At 42.6% G+C, this 20,443-nt stretch overlaps 2 protein-coding genes across 8 annotated transcripts in view; one reads left to right on the forward strand and one right to left on the reverse strand.

Moving 5' to 3' along the window:
* Positions 1 to 19,203, reverse strand: part of WDR3 (WD repeat domain 3) — a 29,909-nt gene extending 10,706 nt beyond the window's left edge. Inside the window, exons 1-13 of one of the 2 annotated variants that reach the window (XM_006184286.3) lie at positions 19,078 to 19,203; positions 15,560 to 15,760; positions 14,368 to 14,577; positions 11,841 to 11,959; positions 10,191 to 10,269; positions 8,924 to 9,019; positions 7,901 to 8,014; positions 7,644 to 7,745; positions 7,093 to 7,190; positions 6,045 to 6,152; positions 5,347 to 5,577; positions 2,303 to 2,396; positions 307 to 408 (exon numbers count right to left, since the gene is read on the reverse strand). In XM_006184286.3, the coding sequence (XP_006184348.1) occupies positions 307 to 408; positions 2,303 to 2,396; positions 5,347 to 5,577; positions 6,045 to 6,152; positions 7,093 to 7,190; positions 7,644 to 7,745; positions 7,901 to 8,014; positions 8,924 to 9,019; positions 10,191 to 10,269; positions 11,841 to 11,959; positions 14,368 to 14,577; positions 15,560 to 15,730 (1,524 nt within the window). In that variant the 5' untranslated portion in view covers positions 15,731 to 15,760; positions 19,078 to 19,203. Of the gene's footprint in view, positions 1 to 306; positions 409 to 2,302; positions 2,397 to 5,346; positions 5,578 to 6,044; positions 6,153 to 7,092; positions 7,191 to 7,643; positions 7,746 to 7,900; positions 8,015 to 8,923; positions 9,020 to 10,190; positions 10,270 to 11,840; positions 11,960 to 14,367; positions 14,578 to 15,559; positions 15,761 to 18,835; positions 18,854 to 19,077 lie in introns of those variants that run through there. The other variant, XM_014558879.2, reaches the window with a different exon arrangement.
* Positions 19,204 to 19,214: 11 nt separating this feature from the next.
* Positions 19,215 to 20,443, forward strand: part of GDAP2 (ganglioside induced differentiation associated protein 2) — a 70,128-nt gene continuing 68,899 nt past the window's right edge. For 4 of the 6 annotated variants that reach the window (XR_004322594.1, XM_032486942.1, XM_032486943.1 and 1 more), the window contains exon 1: positions 19,215 to 19,412. The gene's annotated coding sequence lies outside the window, so the exon portion shown is untranslated. The remainder of the gene's footprint in view (positions 19,413 to 20,443) is intronic. The other 2 variants (XM_032486940.1, XM_032486938.1) reach the window with 1 other exon arrangement.

Genomic DNA, 20,443 nt, shown 5'->3' on the forward strand with positions numbered 1-20,443 from the left:
AGAAAATATTTCCTTTTAAGGAGTATCACAAACACTGGTAAAAAGTCACGAGGGTGAGCAACGTGAGGCCGTGCAGCTGATGACCGAGAGCAGCTGAACCAGAAGTTCAAGTCAAAATGACAGCTACTCATACCATCAGGCACAGGCCAGGGAGCCAGATGTAATGTCTGAAGATCAGACCAAAAGCAAGCTTTTTATAAAGGAATCTGAGAGAAGTCTCTGTCAGGCAGCAGCAGAACCCCATATAAGACACAGGAAGTGCAGCCAGGGTGCTGGAGTCCAGACCCTGACTCCTGGTGTAGTTACCTGATCCGGAGAGAGAGACAGGGACCATAAAGCGCCATCATGTGCATCGATTGTCTCCAGCAGGTTTCCTGAGGCCAAGTCATAAAGCTGCAGCTTTCCTGTCTACGGAAGATGCAAAATGAGATCAGCACACCCACAGCCTCCACGATGCACATCTACACGGGTTAGAAGAGATTTCATAGCCCAGCAGCGACAACATGGCCCATTGCTCAGGAAATGGCTCCCACATTCCATGCTCTATACTTCCCACGTGAATAAACGTCAAATCCCCTGCTGACGTGTTGCGTTAACCTTGCCAGGGTTGCTGTGCTGTACCACCATGGAACAGTACCACCTCGTGGTACTGGACTCTTGCCAGTACTTTCACTGGTTCCCCAACTTCAAAAGGGAAATATGGCCACGGGCTATATCAGAATCAACATAACAGCACATGGGAAACTTAAAAACCCTTAAAACGTAATCCTTTAAGTAGACTATCCTCTACAATACAGTTGGCTTAACCAATTCTTCTCCATCTGGCTTTGGTTTCTTCCTCTACAATACATTGACAATGAGAAAGAGAAATCTCCCCACCATGCTAGGGAGGGCAGTCAACTTAAAAAAAAAAAAAATGCAGTAGCTGAGAAAACCATCAGCCAAGCTTCCCATTTAGAACGCTGTATATGCTGTGGTCATGGTGCCGGCACAGAACACACAGCGGCAAAGCCCGCCCTGTGATGAGCTCGTGCACGTGTGTGGGAAGAGAGCACGATGAAGAGTCTCAGGGCTGCCTCTCTGCGACTCTTGGTAAACTTGTCCCCACGAGCCTGTTTTTCCATTTGTAAAACAGAGTTTATATCACCAACCTCTCCAGCGGTTGTGTGGGGATTAAACGAGATAACGTACGGTAACTGCCCAGCAGAGAGAGCAGGCTGGGGACTGGACCTGAGTTGGACAGTCTGGGAAGCAATCTGCAGTGTCTTCCCGATAGCAAACCGTGGATGGACATTTGTTGAAAGAGTGAATAAAAAATGAGGGAAACTTTTAACTGAAATTTCATGCTCTTTCCCTGACACTGACCCTAAAATTTCTCCAGCTTATTTTATGCTTTTTGCCAAGCAAAAAACATCCATTATGATAACATAGGTTTCCTAACAAAATAATCATGCACATATGGCATTGGTTTAGGGGGATAATAATGACAAATACTTGCAAAGCACTTTTCCAAACATTCCATAGACCTCATTCCATTTTATTCCCGCTACTCCTCCTACTGCTACTTCTGCTAACCAGCTCTTATTAGCTATATGCTGAGGTTACTGACTTCTGTTTACATGAAAAAATCAAGGCTTACAGGGTTAAGTAACTTTCCCAGATGTCTCATAGCTAGGAAGTGGAAGAGCTGGGATTCAAACCTAGGCCCATCTGGGGCAGGAGCCTCTGTCAAAAATCAAGTGTCATCATCCTATTATGCAGAGAAGGTATCACACTAAAGAAGTTACGTGACTTGCTCGAAATTACCCATTTTAAAGGGGGAAAACCTGAATCCAGATCCATGTCTGCTCATTCCCTCATGGTAATCTCCCAACCGGAGTAGCAGCCGAGCACTTGGTCACTCAGTCTGTCTTTACTGAATGCTTCCATCTGCCAAGCATGATGCACGTACTTAATGTATTTTATCACTAGTCTTCTCACAACACAATTACGTATGTGCATATAAAAAGATGCATGAAAGAGGTTGATCAACAAAATGTTAATGACAATTATCTCAGGGTCATGATTTTAATTTCCTTCCTCACAATTTAACATAAGTTTTGATTTAAAAACAACAACAACAACAAAACAAAGAAAAGAAACTTAAAAAGTAAACCTCAAAAAAGGGCAGTGAACTAACACCCTCTCATATTATCCGGCTCTAATACATTTCCCAGATGATAAAAAAGGAAGCAGACTTCTCAAACAGCTTTAAGAATACTGAGTAGAGAAGTCCCCCAAATCCAAGAAAAAGTCTGTTTACCTTTGTTCCTATGACCACCTGCCGATCACCAGGTACAAAGAATGAGCAGAGCGCATACTCGCATGTCATTGTGCGGATACACTGCAGGGTAGACCTGGGAGAAAGAAAGAACAAAGGAAGAGCTCACGTGTCAGAAGGACCTGCTTGTCCACCTGAGAGGTCAGCAGGTACGTTCAGTGCACACTTAGCCACACAGAGCGATCAACATGGAGACAAACCCTTTGAATAACCCTTGACTTCTAGTCAAGGGAGAAAATATTAAATGGCACCTGACTTTGTTTTCGCTTTTTTTTTTTTTAATCAAAGTATGGCTGATTTACAATGTTGTGATAGTTTCTGGCGTACAGCAAAGTGATTTAGTTATACATGTATACATTCTTTTTCATATTCTTTTCCATTATGGTTTATTACAGGATATTGAATATAGTTCCCTGTGCTATACAGTAGGACCCTGTTTATCTATTTTATAAATGGTAGTGTGTATCTGCTAATGCCAAACTCCTAATTTATCCCTCCCCTACCTCCTTTCCGTTTTGGTAACCATTTTTTATGTCTGTGAGTCTGTTTCTGTTTCATAAATAAGTTCACTTGTATCATATTTTATTTTTTAATAAGTTATTAATTTTTATTGATTTTTTAAAAAATAAAACATTTTCTATTTTGTTATTTATTGGAAGGGAGGTAATTAGGTTTGTTTATTTAATGGAGGTTCTGGGGATTGAACCCAGGACCTCCTGCATGCTAAGCAGGTGCTCTCCTGATGAGCTATGCCCTCCTCCCCAATTTGTGTCATATTTTAGGATTCCACATATAAGTTATATCATATGATATCTGTCTTTTTCTTTCTGACTTCATTTCGTGTGATAATCTCTAGGTCTAACTTTGTTTTCTTGGTTAGGGGCTCCCAATCCTAAGGAACAGATTCTACAAAAGCAGGGCTGGGAAAAGCATCTGCTGGGCTCAAGACAGCCTGACCCGCCACTATAAAAAAGTGAGCCCAGAGGACTGCAAGTCAAATTAGCGTATCATACCCCTGCAAATAAAGTTCATTTTATTAGACCATAAACACTCATCCATTCAACAAATATGTATCAAATGCCCACTTCATTCAACATTTTCTCAATGCCAGGCACTCTTCTAGGTGCTGGAGATATAACTGAATAAAACAGAAGAGGCCGACTCTCATAAAGCTTAACATCCTTTGGAAAAGAGACAGATACTGGAGTATCAGGTGACAGCAGGTGCTGTGGAGAAACCCAGCCCTGGGGGAGGGGATGAAGAGCGCAAGGCGGGAAAGGGATAGCAGGACTGTCATTTGATGGGATGACAGGGAGAAAGCCCATAGCCGAATGGAGAAGAAGGTTCCAGGCAGAAAGGAGAGAGAGCACAAGAGCCACGACACAGGCACGTTCTTGTCGTGTTTAAGGGGTAACAGAAAGGCGAGTGCGGCTCCAGTGGAGCAGCAGGGAAGGGAAGTAAGAAGTAAGAGAACAAGGTCTGTAAGGACTCTGGCTTCTAGTCCGCATGAGACAGAACTACTGGAAGTGCTGTAACTTCCAGGATAAAAAGCTTACACTGGCTGCTGTGCTGAGAACAGACAGCAGAGGGGCAAGTAAGGAAGCATGGACACCGGACAGGAAGTTCCTACAACAATCCAGATGAGAGTGATGGTCTGGACCGGGTCGTGGCAGGGCAGGTGATGAGTTGTGGCTGAATTCCAGTTAGTTTCAAAGGTAGAGATGACAGGATTTGCTAAAGAACCGGACGTGGGAAATAAAAGAGAATCAAGAATGGCTACAAGGTTCTGGGCTGGCACAACCGCAGGAAGCAATCATGTACTAAGATGGGGAGGTGTGTCTGTAGGAACAGCAGGTGGGGAGACCCAGAGAAATGAAGATCACAAGTACGGTCCAGACACATAAAGGTCTGAGATGCCTAATTAGACATCCAAGGGGTGATACAAAGGATCTGGAAATACGAGTCTGCTGTTCGGGGAGAGGCTAGGACCAGGGATATAAATTTATGTGTCACCAGAATAGAGAAAGCCACCTGACTAGAGGTCACAGAAAGTGAGACTGCCCTGAAGCGCCCCAGCATTCAGGGGTCAGCAAAGTTAAAAAGGATCTGAGAAAAAACAGCTGGAAGAGGAAGTCATTAAAGGTCAAAGAAAAGTGTTTCAAAGAGGAGACGTTATCAATCCAAGGAGAGCATCAAATGAAGCTTACAGGTCACTGGATTTAGAAACATGCAGACCACTGACGAGATGACGGGAGCTGTCGTGGGGAAGTGGTGGGGGTAAATGTCTGACGGGAGACGGAGGAAGACAGCCTGGAGAAAACAAATCAGAGGAGGGGGAGCTAACCAGAGAGAGGAGGATGAGACAGGGTTACTGTTCTCTTTCAGACGGGAGATATTACAGCGTATCTGTATGCCGATGGGAAAGATCCAGCAGAGAGGGAGGAAAACTGCTAGAAGGAAAGAGAAGAAATAGAAGCCATGATGGACTTTTGTTTAGGGGCACCAGCGTCACAGGAGGAAAGACAGATTATGTGGATACAGATGCTAAACTGGCATATGTTATAGGAACATCTGAATGGTTTTTAGATGATTCCATTTCTTGAGTGAACTAGAAAGCAAAGTCATCAGCTTAAAGAGGCTAGAGGTGTGTGAGGTGTGAGGAGAGAGAAGGTGTGAAAAGCATCCAGGCCAGTGACGAATGAGAAGCCATGGTAAGATTACTGGACAGCACTGGGAGCCTATGTGAATTGAGAGCAGGCAGCGTATTTGTGTTTTTCTCTGGCTGAGAATAGCTATAAGCTTCAGACATGGAATAAACTTGCATTTTTTTGCACCAAATGTGAAAAGGCCTTTTTTTCCTACTCTAAACTCCACAGGCCTATGGTCAAAATGTGCTGAAGTTACATTTTGAGAGAACTGTATTTAGGGCCCCAAGAAACTAACAGCTAACCATCAAGAGTACTAAAAACTAACTGAAAGGGAAGAAAACACTGCTGGGTAAAGCTACAGAGCATCATTTCACCAACCTGTTCCATATCTTAACGGAATCGGCTGCTGCTGAAAGGACAGCGATGTTGTCCGAGCTGAACGACAAAGTCCGCACGTCACTGCGATGACCCCCGATGGTGATTCTGTTCGTCCTGACAGGCTGAGGCGCTGGCACGGACGGGCTCAGTGAATATAATTCCACCAAGTTGTTCTGCAGCAGGAAGACAGCCTTTAACTCGCCTTGAGGCGAGAGAATCAAATCAAAGGACCTGCATGAGAAGACACACGTAAATGTAGCAACCATCTTCGCTCTCAAGGGCAGCTTTTTCTGGGAGACAGGCCTTGCAATGCCTTCCATCTACACCAAGTCTGAGCAATTATGAAGGATTTTACAAATCAGAGTGCTCTGAATATTGGACAGCAGTCAGGTACAGGATCTTAAGACAAAGAAACCTGGGCTCAGATAGTGGAACTGAGCTGCTCTGGTGTGTGTACTTTTTAATAAGGGACCTCAAATCCTTTTAGAACATGGGTGCACATTTTTCCTTTTAATCGGCAGCAGGAAAGAACTGTATGAGATGAGTGAACCCATGGTGAGGGGGGAGCTGAGTGAGTCCCACAATCACTGTCTCCGAACAGATAATTCGTAGACACTGCTTACAAATAGCATGAAAAAGCCAAAACAACTTTGTAGCTTCCTATTTCTATAACACTTCAGATACTATATTTTACTCACTTGATTTTGGCAGAAGTTTTGATATTAGTCACCCGCTGGATCTCATCTTGCAGAGTCATTTCAACACTGACTTCAAGGTCTTCCTCCTCACCTTTGCAAGAATTTCCTCTAGGGGGCAAAAACAAAACAAAACAAAACAAAACAAAAAAAACACTATCACGCTGTTACTGCTCTTCTAGAAGCAGCTTTGCTATTACTAGTACTTGAGTCAAGTTCTGGTCTAAAACCAACAACCTATGTGAACCTGGGAGAGTCACTTAACCACACAGGATTACCATCGGAATGAAACAATGCAGTGTGTAGAAATGCTTTGTGAACCAGAATGCAATCAATGTAAAGCATTATTCCATCTGATGAGTACCCTCAATAAATGGATTCTGAATGCAACAGCCCATGAAATTCCCTGGGACAAGTCTTTATCATTCAGATTACTCCACAGGAGTGTTTCTGGTAAACTTCTCTAACTTCAGAACTTTTTAGAAAATCCATTAACCTGCACTTATCAATCCAACCATGTCAAAAAAAAACCAGAGGTCTTAGAAGATTTGCCTTGGCAAAAAAAAAAAAAAAAAAAAAAAAATCAGATGACTATTTCTTTTGAGACTTGGTAAATTTCAACCACTGAGAAACTGATTTCCGTAATTATAATGACTTATTTTAAGGCTGTATTTCCCCCAAACTTCAGTAACTGTCCAACCAGTCTTCCTTCTCACAGCCCCAAAGGTCAGCTTCCTGCTGTATAGGCTGCTGTCACTGAAGACACATTGCTAGCCTCTGCGAATTAAGTCACTTAGAAGCCATTTTTTAAATATCTGTACTGTCTTTCTGGTCCTGTATGGCTCTGAGTGCAAGGCTCAGGAATACGTTACCTGTACTAAAAAGTAGAAATTAAAAACTTGGATAATGGCACGCCACAAAATCTTCTCTAGCTTTTAACGGTTATTGGAAACAGAGTACATAATCCCTTAGAGAAGCCATGGTTTTTCTACCAGTTTTTATATGGCCCACCCAGGCTACTTCACTAGTAGTAAATATCACGAAAACACACTTTGCTTTCTTTCTAGCTTTCTTCATCTTCTTGTCCATTTTCTTCTGAATTTCCTCTTTGGAAAGGATACGAAATACTTCTAGCACAGAATCGGTTCCCTAGAAAGGCAAAAGATTGATGTGAGTCCAGGAGAGGCAATTTGTAATTTAGCTTTTCCTCAGTAAAAACAAATCAATAATGTTTCTTTTTCTTCCCTTACTAGTTGTATTACCATGAACACCTAAACCTCTCTGGGATTGCTGTCACATCTTTAAAGTGGGGATACACGACTTCCTGTACACAGCATTGATCTGAAGACTGAATAAGAAATTAATGCTTTTAAACTGCTTAGAAGAGCAGAGATTTAATAAATGTTTGCTAATAAGAACAATAATCATTAATTATTATCGTTGTTACGCTAACAGAAGCTAGGGAGTATTGGTGCACACAGTCCCATATAATGAATTCTTAACAGAATCAAAAATTCATCTCTACATGGAACGAAAGAGAAGAACAAGTCTCTGAAAGGAACAGCCTGGTCCTTGTTACTTTCTCCTAAAACTGGCACTCACGTGGCAAGCAAGAATCCTGCCTGTCTTGTCGACTGCAAGGTTCACAACTCGGTCCCTTCCTTCCCGCATTATGGAACCAGCTTTTCTGCACGTAAGGATGCGCTGTAGAAGCAAGAGAAAAGATGAAGATGGATAGTTATTTCTGCTGACCCCTGTGGAGACACGGTTCTAAAAAATGCAGGTAACAGTGATATTCCCTGAAAGGAACACTTTCCCACCACTCAACTCAACTGAAGATAAGAAACAAAATGAATTACATCCTCAGGAGCTTCCTCCATCTCAAGGGTACCGTCCTCTGCTTCATGTGTGTCCTGTATTCCCGGGGAAGACTCTTTGATTTTCTTGGGCTCTGGTTCTTCTGGGTCTTCAATCTGTTTTAGAAAAATGGGAAAATAAAAGCTGAAATAATGTGCTCCAGAAGGTGACTCCTAACCCTAATGACTTAGAAACCTGTCCTTATGGCCACTGATAACTTCTATTTGTGATCTCTCTGATCAAACCTCTTCAGTGGCAGCACATTCACCAGAATATATTAAAAATTGACTCCATCAAGTGCAAGCAGGACATTATTCATTACACTAGCTCCAAAAACTTTCCATAGTATAAGGACTATTGTAACAAGGTGAAAAAGTGATGACCCCCATTAACTTTAAAACCTTCTCAGGTGAACCTACCATGTTCTAGAGGGAAAGATTCAAATGGGCATCAGAATGGCAAAGGCATTGCATGAGAGGCTACATTTTTCTCCTTAAGTAAAGAAAAGATAAACCCTGGCCTACTAACGTAGAACTCATCAAAATGCCTACTGGACGCAACTCCGCACACCTAACTCCAGCTAAACCTAAGGTCTATTACCCTTTTTTCCACAGAAAATCTTTTAAGGATCTGAGAAAAAGTTATAGATCTTCTCAGAATATACATATTTATATAAACGTGCACAAGTTTTATGTAAGATTTTTGTTTGAGGAAGAGGGATACAGATATTCCCAAGTCCATCCATGGACACCCAAAGGTCACGGAATATGAGGCAGAGAGCCCTATGAACTAAAACACGAGCACTACCAGAAGCTGCGAGCCTAAAGCTATCCTTCCACGTGCAAATGAGGGCAATGGAGCAAAGAACGAAGGAAAAAACTGTTTAGAAATCGTAGGTTATTAGTGAAGGGAAAATCCCTTCCGGTACTACAGGAAGGACTCACTAATTACATCTGATTCTAAATTCAACGAGCCTGTGAAACTGCTAAAACATGGCACTGCCATGACCAGGAAAAAGTAATTACCTCCTGCAGGTAAGCTATGTCCCAAGCCCTCAGCTCACTGTCGGAGGCCCCCGTGATGAGTCGCTTTTCTTCGGACACCAGCACCAGCCCCCACACCTACAGAGTGTAAAAGGAGTCAAATGAACTTGACTGTTAATGGATTCCAGCATGCAGGACCTGACAGTCCAAAAGTTTACGTGTACTGTGGTGAACTCTTGTTGGCTTCTTGCAAAGTCTAATATTAAGGTAACCCTTTCAAAATACACTAAGAGAAAGCCCACTTTTAGTAGAACTTGTGCATATGTGACAGCCAGCAGTTCCTCTGTCGTCTCCTATCCGCAAACTTAGATGACAGTTGTTCAGCATAAATCATAACTGGAAGCCCCTCCAGTGAGGATGTAAGTCTGATTCTTCTTTGCTTTCAGCAGCGCACTGCAAATAAAAGGTGCCCCATTCATGTCTATCAAACCATACTTTTTAGCCTCAAATATCCAAGAGCTAAGCAATGAAAACAATAGTTTTGCTGTAAATCAACACAGAACCTAATTTGCTTCTTCCTCTGTACTAATTCTAAGGCATGATACTCTCATATATCCTAGGGTATGTATGTATTTTTTTGAGTTATAATTCACACACAATATTCTATTAGTTTCAGGCATACAACATAGTGATTCAATATTTTTATACATTGTGAAATGATCACAAGAGACCCGTTCCCGTCCGTATCATACAAAGGTGTTGCAGTATTATGTGTACATTACATCCCATGACTTATCTTATAGTTGGACATTTGTACCTCTTAATCCCCTTCCTTTTTGTTCCTCCCCTCAATGCCAGGCATGTGTTTTTGAAAGCCTGGTGTGAACAAAGCACAAAGGAGGATGCAAAGATGTAGAACGTTCCTTGATCTCTATGGAACAGATCTATGTTCAGGTAACTATCATGATGGCTGTGATTTGCTGTTTACCTGTCATCAGGCCAGGCACTGTACACAGAGTTATCATTAAACTTCCCTACGATCATAAAGGTGGACACACAATTTAAAAGTGAGGAAACCCATATTCATGGGTTAAAAACTTATCAAAGGCCAATTTCTTACTAAATGCCAGAGCAGCACCATCTGCTCTGATGGTTGGCACTTCGTCCACCACACCAACTTCTTTCTCTCAAGACAGTAGACGATGATTTACTGTTAGCAGCAAAAACAGAGCCATGAAGGGGCAGAGAAGAAACCATCTTCCCTGTTCGCCTTGTCATTCTTTCCCTGGGCCCACCTCCCTACAGGTACCTCAGTTCGGTGGCCAACTATTGTTCTGAAGCAGTGCTGGGTATCCAGGTCCCACCATTTCACCATCGTATCTTTCCCACTGGAAGAAGAAACAGGACAAAAAATCTTATTAGGAAGAATCACTAAACTAACAGGGAGATCAAGGACTCATCTGTTGCCTTAAAAAGGCAATATACAGCAGTGATGTCTAATGCTTCTATGGTACCTGACCCTTCTTTCAAAAAGTAAAGAATCCTAACTCTCCATGTGGGTCCTCTCAGGTAGACAATAAAGTGTTTAATCTGTAAGCACAAAAACAGCCTTGAGTTCAGAGTGCAGCAGCACACAGAACCGGATCTGTCGCCTGTCATTTCCAAGACCAGAGCATCAACCCTCTTTCATACTGTCTAGCACAGAAACATCTTAGATCTCGCCTGCTCCCTTGTCTCCCGTGTCCAGTCAGTCACTAGGTCCTGAAAATGCCTCCTCTGGGAAGTCTCTAAGTCTTGATTCCTTCCAGTCCGTTTCTGTACACAAACCTGAATTTAAATCCTATTGCCTGGGTTATTTTAGTAATTTATCGGGTCTCTGTCTATTCCTGTTCCCACCAATACACTACAGTCAGACAGTCTCAATTTTCTAAGTCTGTGCTTGCTCAAGGTCTCTGAGATATGGAAACCAGGCTCCTCAGCACCATTCCCCGAACCTCCCATTGTCTGGCTCTTCATCTCCCTGCCAGCGCGCTCCACTCTTCGTGCCTCAAATGCCCGTGCCCGGCTTCTCCACCAATATGAAATCCAGTACAATCCTGCTTCACGACAAAATTGGAAAAAAACCAAAAACCTGGCTTACAAAATCTTTTCTATATAATCTCACCTCAGGGTATTTTTGCTTCCCCTTATATTCCCTGAGCTGTAACGTGTGTATTTTCCAGCAGAGCCACTCCCTCACAGAGCGTGTTACCAGAACAAGGGACACACACATGTCCCTGCGTCCTATCCCATGGGAACTAATCCACCACTGGTACAGCACTTGGTGCTGCTCCTTCACAGTCCCTTCCGGGTCATCACTACGGGGCTTCTAATTACTGCCCGGCACAACTTAGGATCCCAAGTTCTCCCGGGTGGCCATTCCTTAGGAATGATAACCATTAGATTGAATGATATGAAATTGCTGGTATCTGACCCATGATTTTCAACCCACACAACTGGAAACTTCAACTCGTTCAGCCTAACAGATGTTCAGAAGGCCTTGACATGGAGTATGCCTCTTCTCCAAAGGTAGGCTGAAACAAACATCAGGTGTTCACATCTCCCCACTGCTCTGTATTCTGCTTTTCCTGACTCTCTAGGGATCCAGAAAGTAAAGACAACTCATTCTATAAAAGGTCTGTCAAAAGGTTAAGGAACATGAAAAAGCTGGTATCAGGGGAAAAAACTGACAAATCATACAAGAGAATTTAAAAAATGCTAAAATACCTCTGGATAGTGTCGATGACACTGTTTGGGAGGGGAGGGAAGGAGAGCGAGCAGAGAGCAGCAGGCAAGCAGCACAGGAGCTTGAGCACAGGGGGGAGCAACGAGTAAGGAATGGAGCAAGTTCCCTCTCTGAAATCCTCCCCGATGAGTTCACCTGGAAAAAGAACTGGAAACGAAACTGTCATTTCTTTACCTGGTAACTAGCAGATTCTTTTCTCGCAGAAACAATGCCTGTGTGATGGCGTCCTTGTGCCCCTTCAGGCGGTAGAGACCACTTTCATTGATCACATCCCACACAATAACATCTGTGTCCTAAAGGATCAAACAATACAGAAGAATTTTCTTTATCACATAAGGCCTAACTTGAAAAACAACTGGATGTACTATTTTTATTACAAAGGTGGTAAGTAGTCCTTACAGAAAATTTGGAAAGCATATAGAAAAGTACAGAAGGAAAAACACCAATTAATCACCCACCCAGACTTCACCACATTTATTTTGTCTGGTCCCAGTCTTCATGTATATACACAGCTGACTGAGATGACGCTATTCCTATCATTTTATAACCCTCTCCCTTTCTCTCACCTAATATATTTCCACTTTTCCATGTCCTTCCAGGCTTGTTTCATTTTTAATGGTCACATAATAACCAACCTTAAGGATATATCATAATTTTACCTTTTTTCTGTTTCAACATTCCTGTACATAAATCTTCATATATATCTCTGATCAGAATAAAGACTAAAAAGGGAAATTCTTGAGTTAAAAGCCATTTCTGTTTTAAGTGTGCAATTCACACCATCAAGGTGATCTCCAGCCTACAGGACAACCAGGGATTATGTGTGACAAGGCCAATCTTCCCATCCCTTTAGCTCTGGTTATGCTCAGCTACTCAGAAACCACCACCAATTTCACAAGTTGAAAATGCTGTGTCAATGCTGATTTGCATTTCTGAATACCAGTGAGAAATTCTGTACATGCTCCGTGGTGATTACTGACCACTCTGCACCTCTTCTGAACTGCTGATTCATGTCTCTCATCTTCCTTTACTTGACTGTAGGTTATTAAGACACGATATTAATCCTTTTTATACTGGAACTATCAAATATTTCCCTTTTTCATTGTTCCTTAATTTTCCAAATTTATTGAGAAAATAGCTGACATACATCACTGTGTAAGTTTAAGACACACACAAAGATCTAATCTGTTCTTAGAAACAATAATTAGTACAAAAAAACTAAAAAAATGTGCAGTATACTGTTTATATGTATTTACATTCAATATAATGTGTATGTGCAGTTGAACTGTAATAATTCTACATAATAAAGCTGGAAAAAAATTTTTTTAATTAAAAAAAAACCACATACAGCATGATGGTTTGATTTACATGTGTTTTGAAACAATTACCACAAACGGTTCCACTAACATCCCATCTTCTCACAGATACAATAAAAAGAAAAAAAAAAGGAAAAAAAAATTTCTCCTTGTGATGACAACTCATGATTTATTCTCTTAACAACTTCCTTATACTGTTTTAATGCACAAATATTTTAAATTTAAGTATTCAAATTTAGTCATCTTTTCCTTACAGTTTCTTTTCTTGCTGCTATGCTTGAAGTCTTTTTCCACCTTGGTATCAGGTAAGTATTTATGTCTTCTAGTTTACTTAAATTATCATGGTTTAAAATTTAAGTCTTTAACCCATAACTCATTTTGGTACACAGCAGAAGGTAAAGCTTTAGCTTAAAATTTCCCCCCACACAGCCAATTATCTCATTACCACTTTATAAGTAATCCATCCCTTTTCCACTCGCCAGAAATGTCATCTTTAAAATATACTAAGTAGCAATCTTAAGTGGATTTGTTTCTGGGATTCTCATTTGGTTGCAATAATCATTTTTGCATTGATACCAGGTTAATACAATACATTATAAATTATGACTTCATAATGCATTTTATATCTGAAACTTCAAACAACAAAAACAAAAATAAAAACAAAAACAAATCCTGAAAAAAAAAATCTGAAACCCTTTTATTACTTTTTCCCCAAATTCTCCTCTTTATTATTTACTTGTTTTCCCATATTTGCCTCTATATATCATTTGGTCACGTTCTAAAAAACAACAAAAAAAACCTTTGGGCTATTTATTTTAATTGCTTTAACTATATAAACCAATTAGAAAGCAACTAGCATCTTTTCAGTACTTTGCCTTCCCATTCAAGAACATGGTGTGTTTATTTATTCAAATCTTCTGTAACATTCTTCGGTAATGTCTCACAGTCTTTTTGTGCCTGTTACTTGACGTACTATTGTAAATGGATCACTCACATCATATTTTTTAACTGAAGATTGAGCTGTAGGAAAGCTACTGATTTTACAGAAATGAAAGGCCAAGAATCAATATTTTGTCTCTCCTTTTCCAACCTGTTTTATTTCCCCCACTTGTGTACTATTTTGGGTAGCAGGTCCACAATGATGTTACATAATCATTGTCATGGGCGTTCTCATCTTGTTCCTGTATTTAACAGGCTTTTATCAGAGACTATGACAGGAAACGAAATGAACCTCCCAATTCATACTCATCCTCATTTTATTTCTACCACCTATGCTGTTTTGTCCAAGTGCCCACTGTGTCACCCAACAGTTTCTGTGAACAACCTGCTTCAACATCAGCCTTACACTCCTTTACTAGATCTGGGCACCTAATTCTAGGTCTCACCTTGGACCCAGATGCAAGCCTGCCTCCCAGCTGATCATACTTCAGGGAAGTGATGGCTGCTTTGTGTCCATTGAACGTCACATTTCCTTCTCCACTCAGGAGGCTGAAAATTCGAATAGACCCATCCTCATAACCGACAGCCAAGTGCAGCCCATCTGGGGAGGGGCACAAGCAAGTGACTTCGTGTTTAAGCCCCTGAAGGATTAGGATCTGAAATAATAAGAATCAAAACAATGCAGAGGAGTTAAGCATGTCATCAAGGGACAAGTGTAAGAATAATTAAAGTTAAAGAGTATCAGTAATTCCAAAGCACTCTTATGAATAATAATGAAATTTGCGTTCTATCTCAAGTTCTTTAATATATAAATTATCTGTACGAGGTTAATGAAACATTCAAGAAACGGTAAAATTTTCTTCAGAGCTCTACATCACCATAATACATGCAAAAACTTCTCAGGCAATGGAATATATTACTAAGATCTTATTTTATGTCAACATCAAATGACTTTCCATAAAGGGTAATAAACACATACTTGCTTTAATTGAGCTCCAGCTCAGAAACCAACCTGCATGGTATTAGAATGCTGAAGTGGTTTATTCCCAAAGGACTCTGGGGTTGGGGGGACTGTACGTGTAAAAGCATTACCCTCTTGGAGGTCACAAAGTGAGTGGACAAGATCAAAATCTTGGTATTTGGTTTGGCAGAAGCGGTAGGCTTAGGGAATTCAGAGTCACACAAAGTATCAAAGGCTAGTTTAACAACCCTTGGGTCTCATCTGTATAATTCAGAAAACGATTCAGTCAATATAGCAGAGCAATATTCCTTTTAAATCCTAATATTCTATATCTGGTTGTGAAGGCAAGTAGAAGTTGAAAAACTGAGAACTGGCAAAGCAGAGAAAAATCAGACATGTTGGGAATAACAATCACAAATCATGATCTAGAAACATCACTGCAAACAGATCTCTAAGTGGTAAGCTTCTATTTGGTTGTGGTTTTCAGAACTTAGTGCAGAAAAACACAACAGAATCTGATACTTGGTTAGCCAGACCCAAAGGAAAAAAAATTTTCTAGGCGCGCACACATAAAAACTTCTGTGTACGATAAAGCAAAGCTCTTTCACTCCTGCCTCCATCCTCAAATACCTATAGATCAGTATTGTATCACCCCAGGTGATTTCTCTCTGCCTTACCTTTTCTCCTTTCCTTAAGTCCCAGATGAAAACATGTTCACAGGCCGGTACTGCCACATAGCGTCCTTTTTCACCACGAAGTGTCACGAAGACAATATTGCCTTTCTGGCTGCCGATAAGGCCAAAGACGGCACTGGCAACATAGCGCAGGTACTGCTTGGTGAGTCCCATGTTCGGACGTCCGACACCACAGGGAGGCAGCTGAGCATCAAACAATGAAAATTTAGTTCTTTGGGTACCTTGGATCTGCTAGGCTAGCAAACATTTGGCTTCGATGCAGCTAAACAATTCACTTCTGCCCATTCCACTGTCATCAAAGTTTTTACCATTGAGATTGACAGCATGAGACTGAAAACATTTATCAACGAGCACTTACTGTAAACATACTAATTAGACAGGCAGTGACCTAGATGCTAGAGATACGGTGTTGAGTAAAACAAAATCCCTGATCTTGGAGCACTTACCTTCCATAACAGCAACTCTCAAACTCCAGTACGGATCTAAATTGCCCAAGGGATAGTTATGAAAAGATTGCTAGGAACCACCTCCACCTCACCTCCCCAGTGTCTATTTCTGATTCAGTAGGTCTGGAGTGGGGCCCAAGCTTTTTCATCTCTAACAAGTTCCCAAATGCTGCTGCTACTGCGGTTCTTCACTTTGAGAACTACTGTGCTAATACATTCAGGTCTGTCCTTGACTTCCAAATCAGGGCAGCCACCTCCTCCTGGCACATGCCAAAAAATGGTACTGCAATTTGGCACATTATTTTTGAAAGATGCAATAGTTCCTGTTTAACAGAGTGCAATCCTATGGGGCCTTCCTGGGACAGACCACTCCCCACGTCCTCCACCCGCCTGTTTTGCTAAAGGGAACTTTAGCACCCTAAGCCTTCCCCAAGTTCCAAAGAGCATATTTAATCAGAGATGTGGGGAAAAAAAATGCAGAAACAAAGGAAAACAGTCAGGGAAGAAAAAGCCAAGGAACTTCAGTTCCTCAAGGGCTATAGGTAATATTCTGAGCCACATCCTTAGCTGTTTTGCAGATGCTGAAACCCCCCAGGTGGCAAGAAGTTAACTGCATGCAGACCACCAGCATGTAAACCCCAGATCAGGTGGGACCAGAAGGTTGATGGTGTTGAATCCCTATTACCTCACCACTAACCAATCAGAAGACCGCCCACAAGCTGATCACGCACTACCCTCTCTCTCACTCTGTCTTTAAAAACCTTTCCCTGAAAGTCATGGGGTAGAGGTGAAGGTTGGGGTGAGAATTCTGGACTTTTAAGCATTGGTTGCCTGTTCTTGCTTGGCCTTGCAATCTAACACTGCACTTTCCTTCACCACAACCCAGTGTTACTGCCCACAGACAAGGGGATGCAATTTGGGTTTGGTAACGCCTGCACTAAGTATCAAATTCACTGAAAACAATGGTTATGGGTTAAAAAGAGATCACAGATGAAGCAGATTAAGTTAATTAGCCTGTCAGCTGTTGCTATGGAAATATGAGTATACCCCAGAACACCTGTGCAACTTAAAAAACACAAGCTTATTAAACACAAGTGACAGCTTTTCTTAGCACTGTTTTTTTTGTTGGTGGTGGTTCATTTATTTGGTTTAATGCTACAGGGTCTCTTTCTGATTACAATCTGTTGTTTTAGTCTACTTTAACAGGAAAATATTCAATGCCAACTCGATGGTAATATTCTCTTTTAATGATAATCAACGGGCCTCATTTTTCTTCTCCTAGGAACCAACATAAAGCCAGCTAAAAATGAAGGAAAGGTAATATTAACATGGTGATAATGCTCTTAGCCCTGGCCATTTGATCAGTTCTTTCACAATTCATCTTTTTCCTCTAGCCCCAGCCCCTTAACTGTATTTGTTTTTCATGGGAGTCCTTTGCCATTGACCAACTCCTTCCATAGTATTTTCCCTGGAGGCTTCATACAGCAGGCTCAGGGACTCCCACATCTCTATTTCCAGTCCTGCCCACATGCATGAATACTAATTACACAGTTCCAAAAACTTACTAGACATCCCCATCCAAATACCCTGTAGCATCACATTACTGTGTCTAAAACCAAACCCACCTTGCTTCCTGAACCCCTCTCATTTTTTTCCTAACTTGAAGACACAAAATTCTTCAAGCCATTCAGGCTCAAAACCCTGTAGCAACCTTTGGCTCATTAATAAAATTATTTTAGCAGCCAAGACTTAAAGAGTGCTTACTATAAGGTAACTGATACATTAAATTATAAACGAATTAAAAGTGTAAACATATACAGCTGTTTAATTATATATAGCAGTTGAGTTAATTAAATGAATAAATGTATGTAAAGCACTTCAAAAAGCACCTAGTATATTGTAAATTTAAGCACAAAATTTTTTTCACAAGTACCTTACAAGGTAGGTACAATTCTTATCCCCATTTTACAGACAAGAAAATTAGGCACAAACATGTAAAATACTAACCCAGTCATTTAGCTAGTTTTAAGTGCCAACACCAGATTCCAATCAAGCCAAACTCCAAAAATACCTTCTTTTAACCACTAAACTACTTGTCTTTGCTTCTGCCTCTTTCTTATCTAAAACTTCGCCTGATTGTTCCTCTGACATAGAATCCTTTTCTCTTTCCACTATTTTCTGTTCCAGCTCCTTATCACTGCGTTCCTGCACTGATTTTCTATGTAGGATCTCAGTCTCTGTGTTTTTCATTCTTGTCATTTAAAAATAGTACTGCTGCCTGACTAATCTTTTCAGATGCATTCTTCCTACCCCAAAGCCGTTGAAAGGGCTAAACTGTTTGCAGTTCCCAAGAACTCAACGTATCTGTCCTGTATTTCTTGAATAAACTTCTCTCTTGTCAGGCTAGTTGGTTTCCCTCCTTGTCCTGCCTTTTCATATGGTTCCTCCCACCTAGAGTAACAAGCACTCTCCCGTCTACCTATTTTAATCAATGTTACTCCCTAAGGCCCATTTCCCTCAGGGTTTTCTCTCAGGGTTTTCCACTGCCTCAATACTTCAAATGGCTTCCATACAACTTGGCCCTCGTCACTTTGACCCACGTGCATATATCTCGACACTTTCTGAAGAGAGAGCGCAAGACCTAACCTTCCTCTGCGCCCCTACCATCCCTGTTTCCTTAGCCCAAAGCCCCTCCTCCCCAAACATGCTGCTTCCATGATGCACCGAAAGGCTGGGCCGCGGTAACAGTCCTGCCAGACGTCCCTAAACCGAGTCTTCAGTCAGAAGGTGAGGGGGAATTCCGCACACCCACCTCGCCGCGAGAGCATCGCAGGCTAGCCCTGCAGGCGCACGCGCCAGCCTCCTGCGTCCGCGGGCGGCTCCCTGGAGCGGTGGGGCGCGCGCAGTAGCTCAGGTTACCCCCTACCCTAGCGACCTGGCCCCAGTCCCCTCTGCTTCGTCTGCTGCTGGCACCACGAAGGCCTCAGCCAGAACCAGACAAACTCGTAGGAGCCGATCAAATGCTTTCGGCTGCCGCGCACCTACAGTACTCACCTAGGCCTCCACGAGGCTCCGGGCTGGTTGGACCCGCCCACTGGGCCCGCCCCTTCCGGGTCCGCTCACGGACCCTCTTCCGCCCGACGTTCCCTTTGCCTTCGGGGGGGAAATGACGTAAAATCCAGGCTCTGATTGGTGAGCGCCGGCTTGGGGCGGAAGCCAGAGGTTTGCAGCCCTGGGCTCCTGCGGCGGATCATCCCAGCCTCCCGGGACTTTGGCCCGCCTCACCCGCCGAGCCCCTGGCAAGGGTTGTCCGGGGATGCCTCTCGGCCGCTTTCCACGGGGAACTTAACCGGCCGCGCCTGCCGCCCGGATGGGACCGCCGGAGTGCTGTGAGAGGCGGGACGGAGGCCGAGAGGGAAGGCGGGGCGGAGCGGGCCGGGGGCGCGGCGGGAGGCGCGCGGGACTCAGCCGAGGTTGGGGTGCGGGCATAGAGGGTCCGTTCTCTGCAAGAGTGAGCCTGTCTCTTCTAGTCCCGCTGTTGGTTGGGTTTCTTTCGCCCGAGGCGCTGTCAGGGTCGAGTTACCCACCGGAAGACAGAGGGTAGGCAGACCCGGGCACTAGGGACAGTGGTGCGTAGCCCCCTGAGGAGGCGCGCGCCTGGGGTGCAGGGAAAATAGGGCGGCCGGGAGCTCTGCGGGTTATAGCCCCAGAGTCGAGTCTGTGTGGTCGCCCGTGTGGACTGGACGTCCCACGGACCGAGACCCGCTCGAATCAGGGCTGGATGGGCGCTGAGCCCAGGATGCTGAGTTGTCTGGATCCCCGCAGTCCCTGGAGTGACATTGCTCTGGCTTTCTGTTTCCGCTCCTTGAAAGCTTGAGGGGGAAGTGACCAGGGCTGACTCCTCCTTGCTTGGTAATTGAGGTTTTAGGTGCTTTGTCACCAAGCGGGAATTGGCTTTTCTCTCTTGCAATTCCGTCTGATTTTATTCTTGGGCTGCATAGAAGTGTTCAGAAATGAGTTCTGATGTGTGTAGCTGGAAAATTAAAATTAACGTATAGCTATATAAAAGAAATAAGCCCTTGTCTCCACTTTTTGTACAAGGTATCTGCAGTCAACCTAGCAATTAGACATTATCTGATTTTTTTTCAGACACTCCTCAGACATTCCTTGAATTTTTAAGGCATGTTCAGCTAGTCTTCCATAGTCAAGAAAATTGCAATAGTAGAGAATGGATACGATCAGACTGTGAATAGATGTAGCAGTGTAAGTGTTTTGAAACAAGATTACTGTGGGTTGGATGAATGAGAAAGGAGGAAATTGTGGCAACCAATTTATTTCAATAAATCTGATGAGGAAGGGCGCATTTAGGTGAGTGTGTATGGTTAATACCGCCTATAGATGATGTGCATTATATTATTAT

Source organism: Camelus ferus, chromosome 9 (assembly GCF_009834535.1).
Source record: "Camelus ferus isolate YT-003-E chromosome 9, BCGSAC_Cfer_1.0, whole genome shotgun sequence".
In the NCBI taxonomy this organism is placed as follows: Eukaryota; Metazoa; Chordata; class Mammalia; order Artiodactyla; family Camelidae; genus Camelus; species Camelus ferus.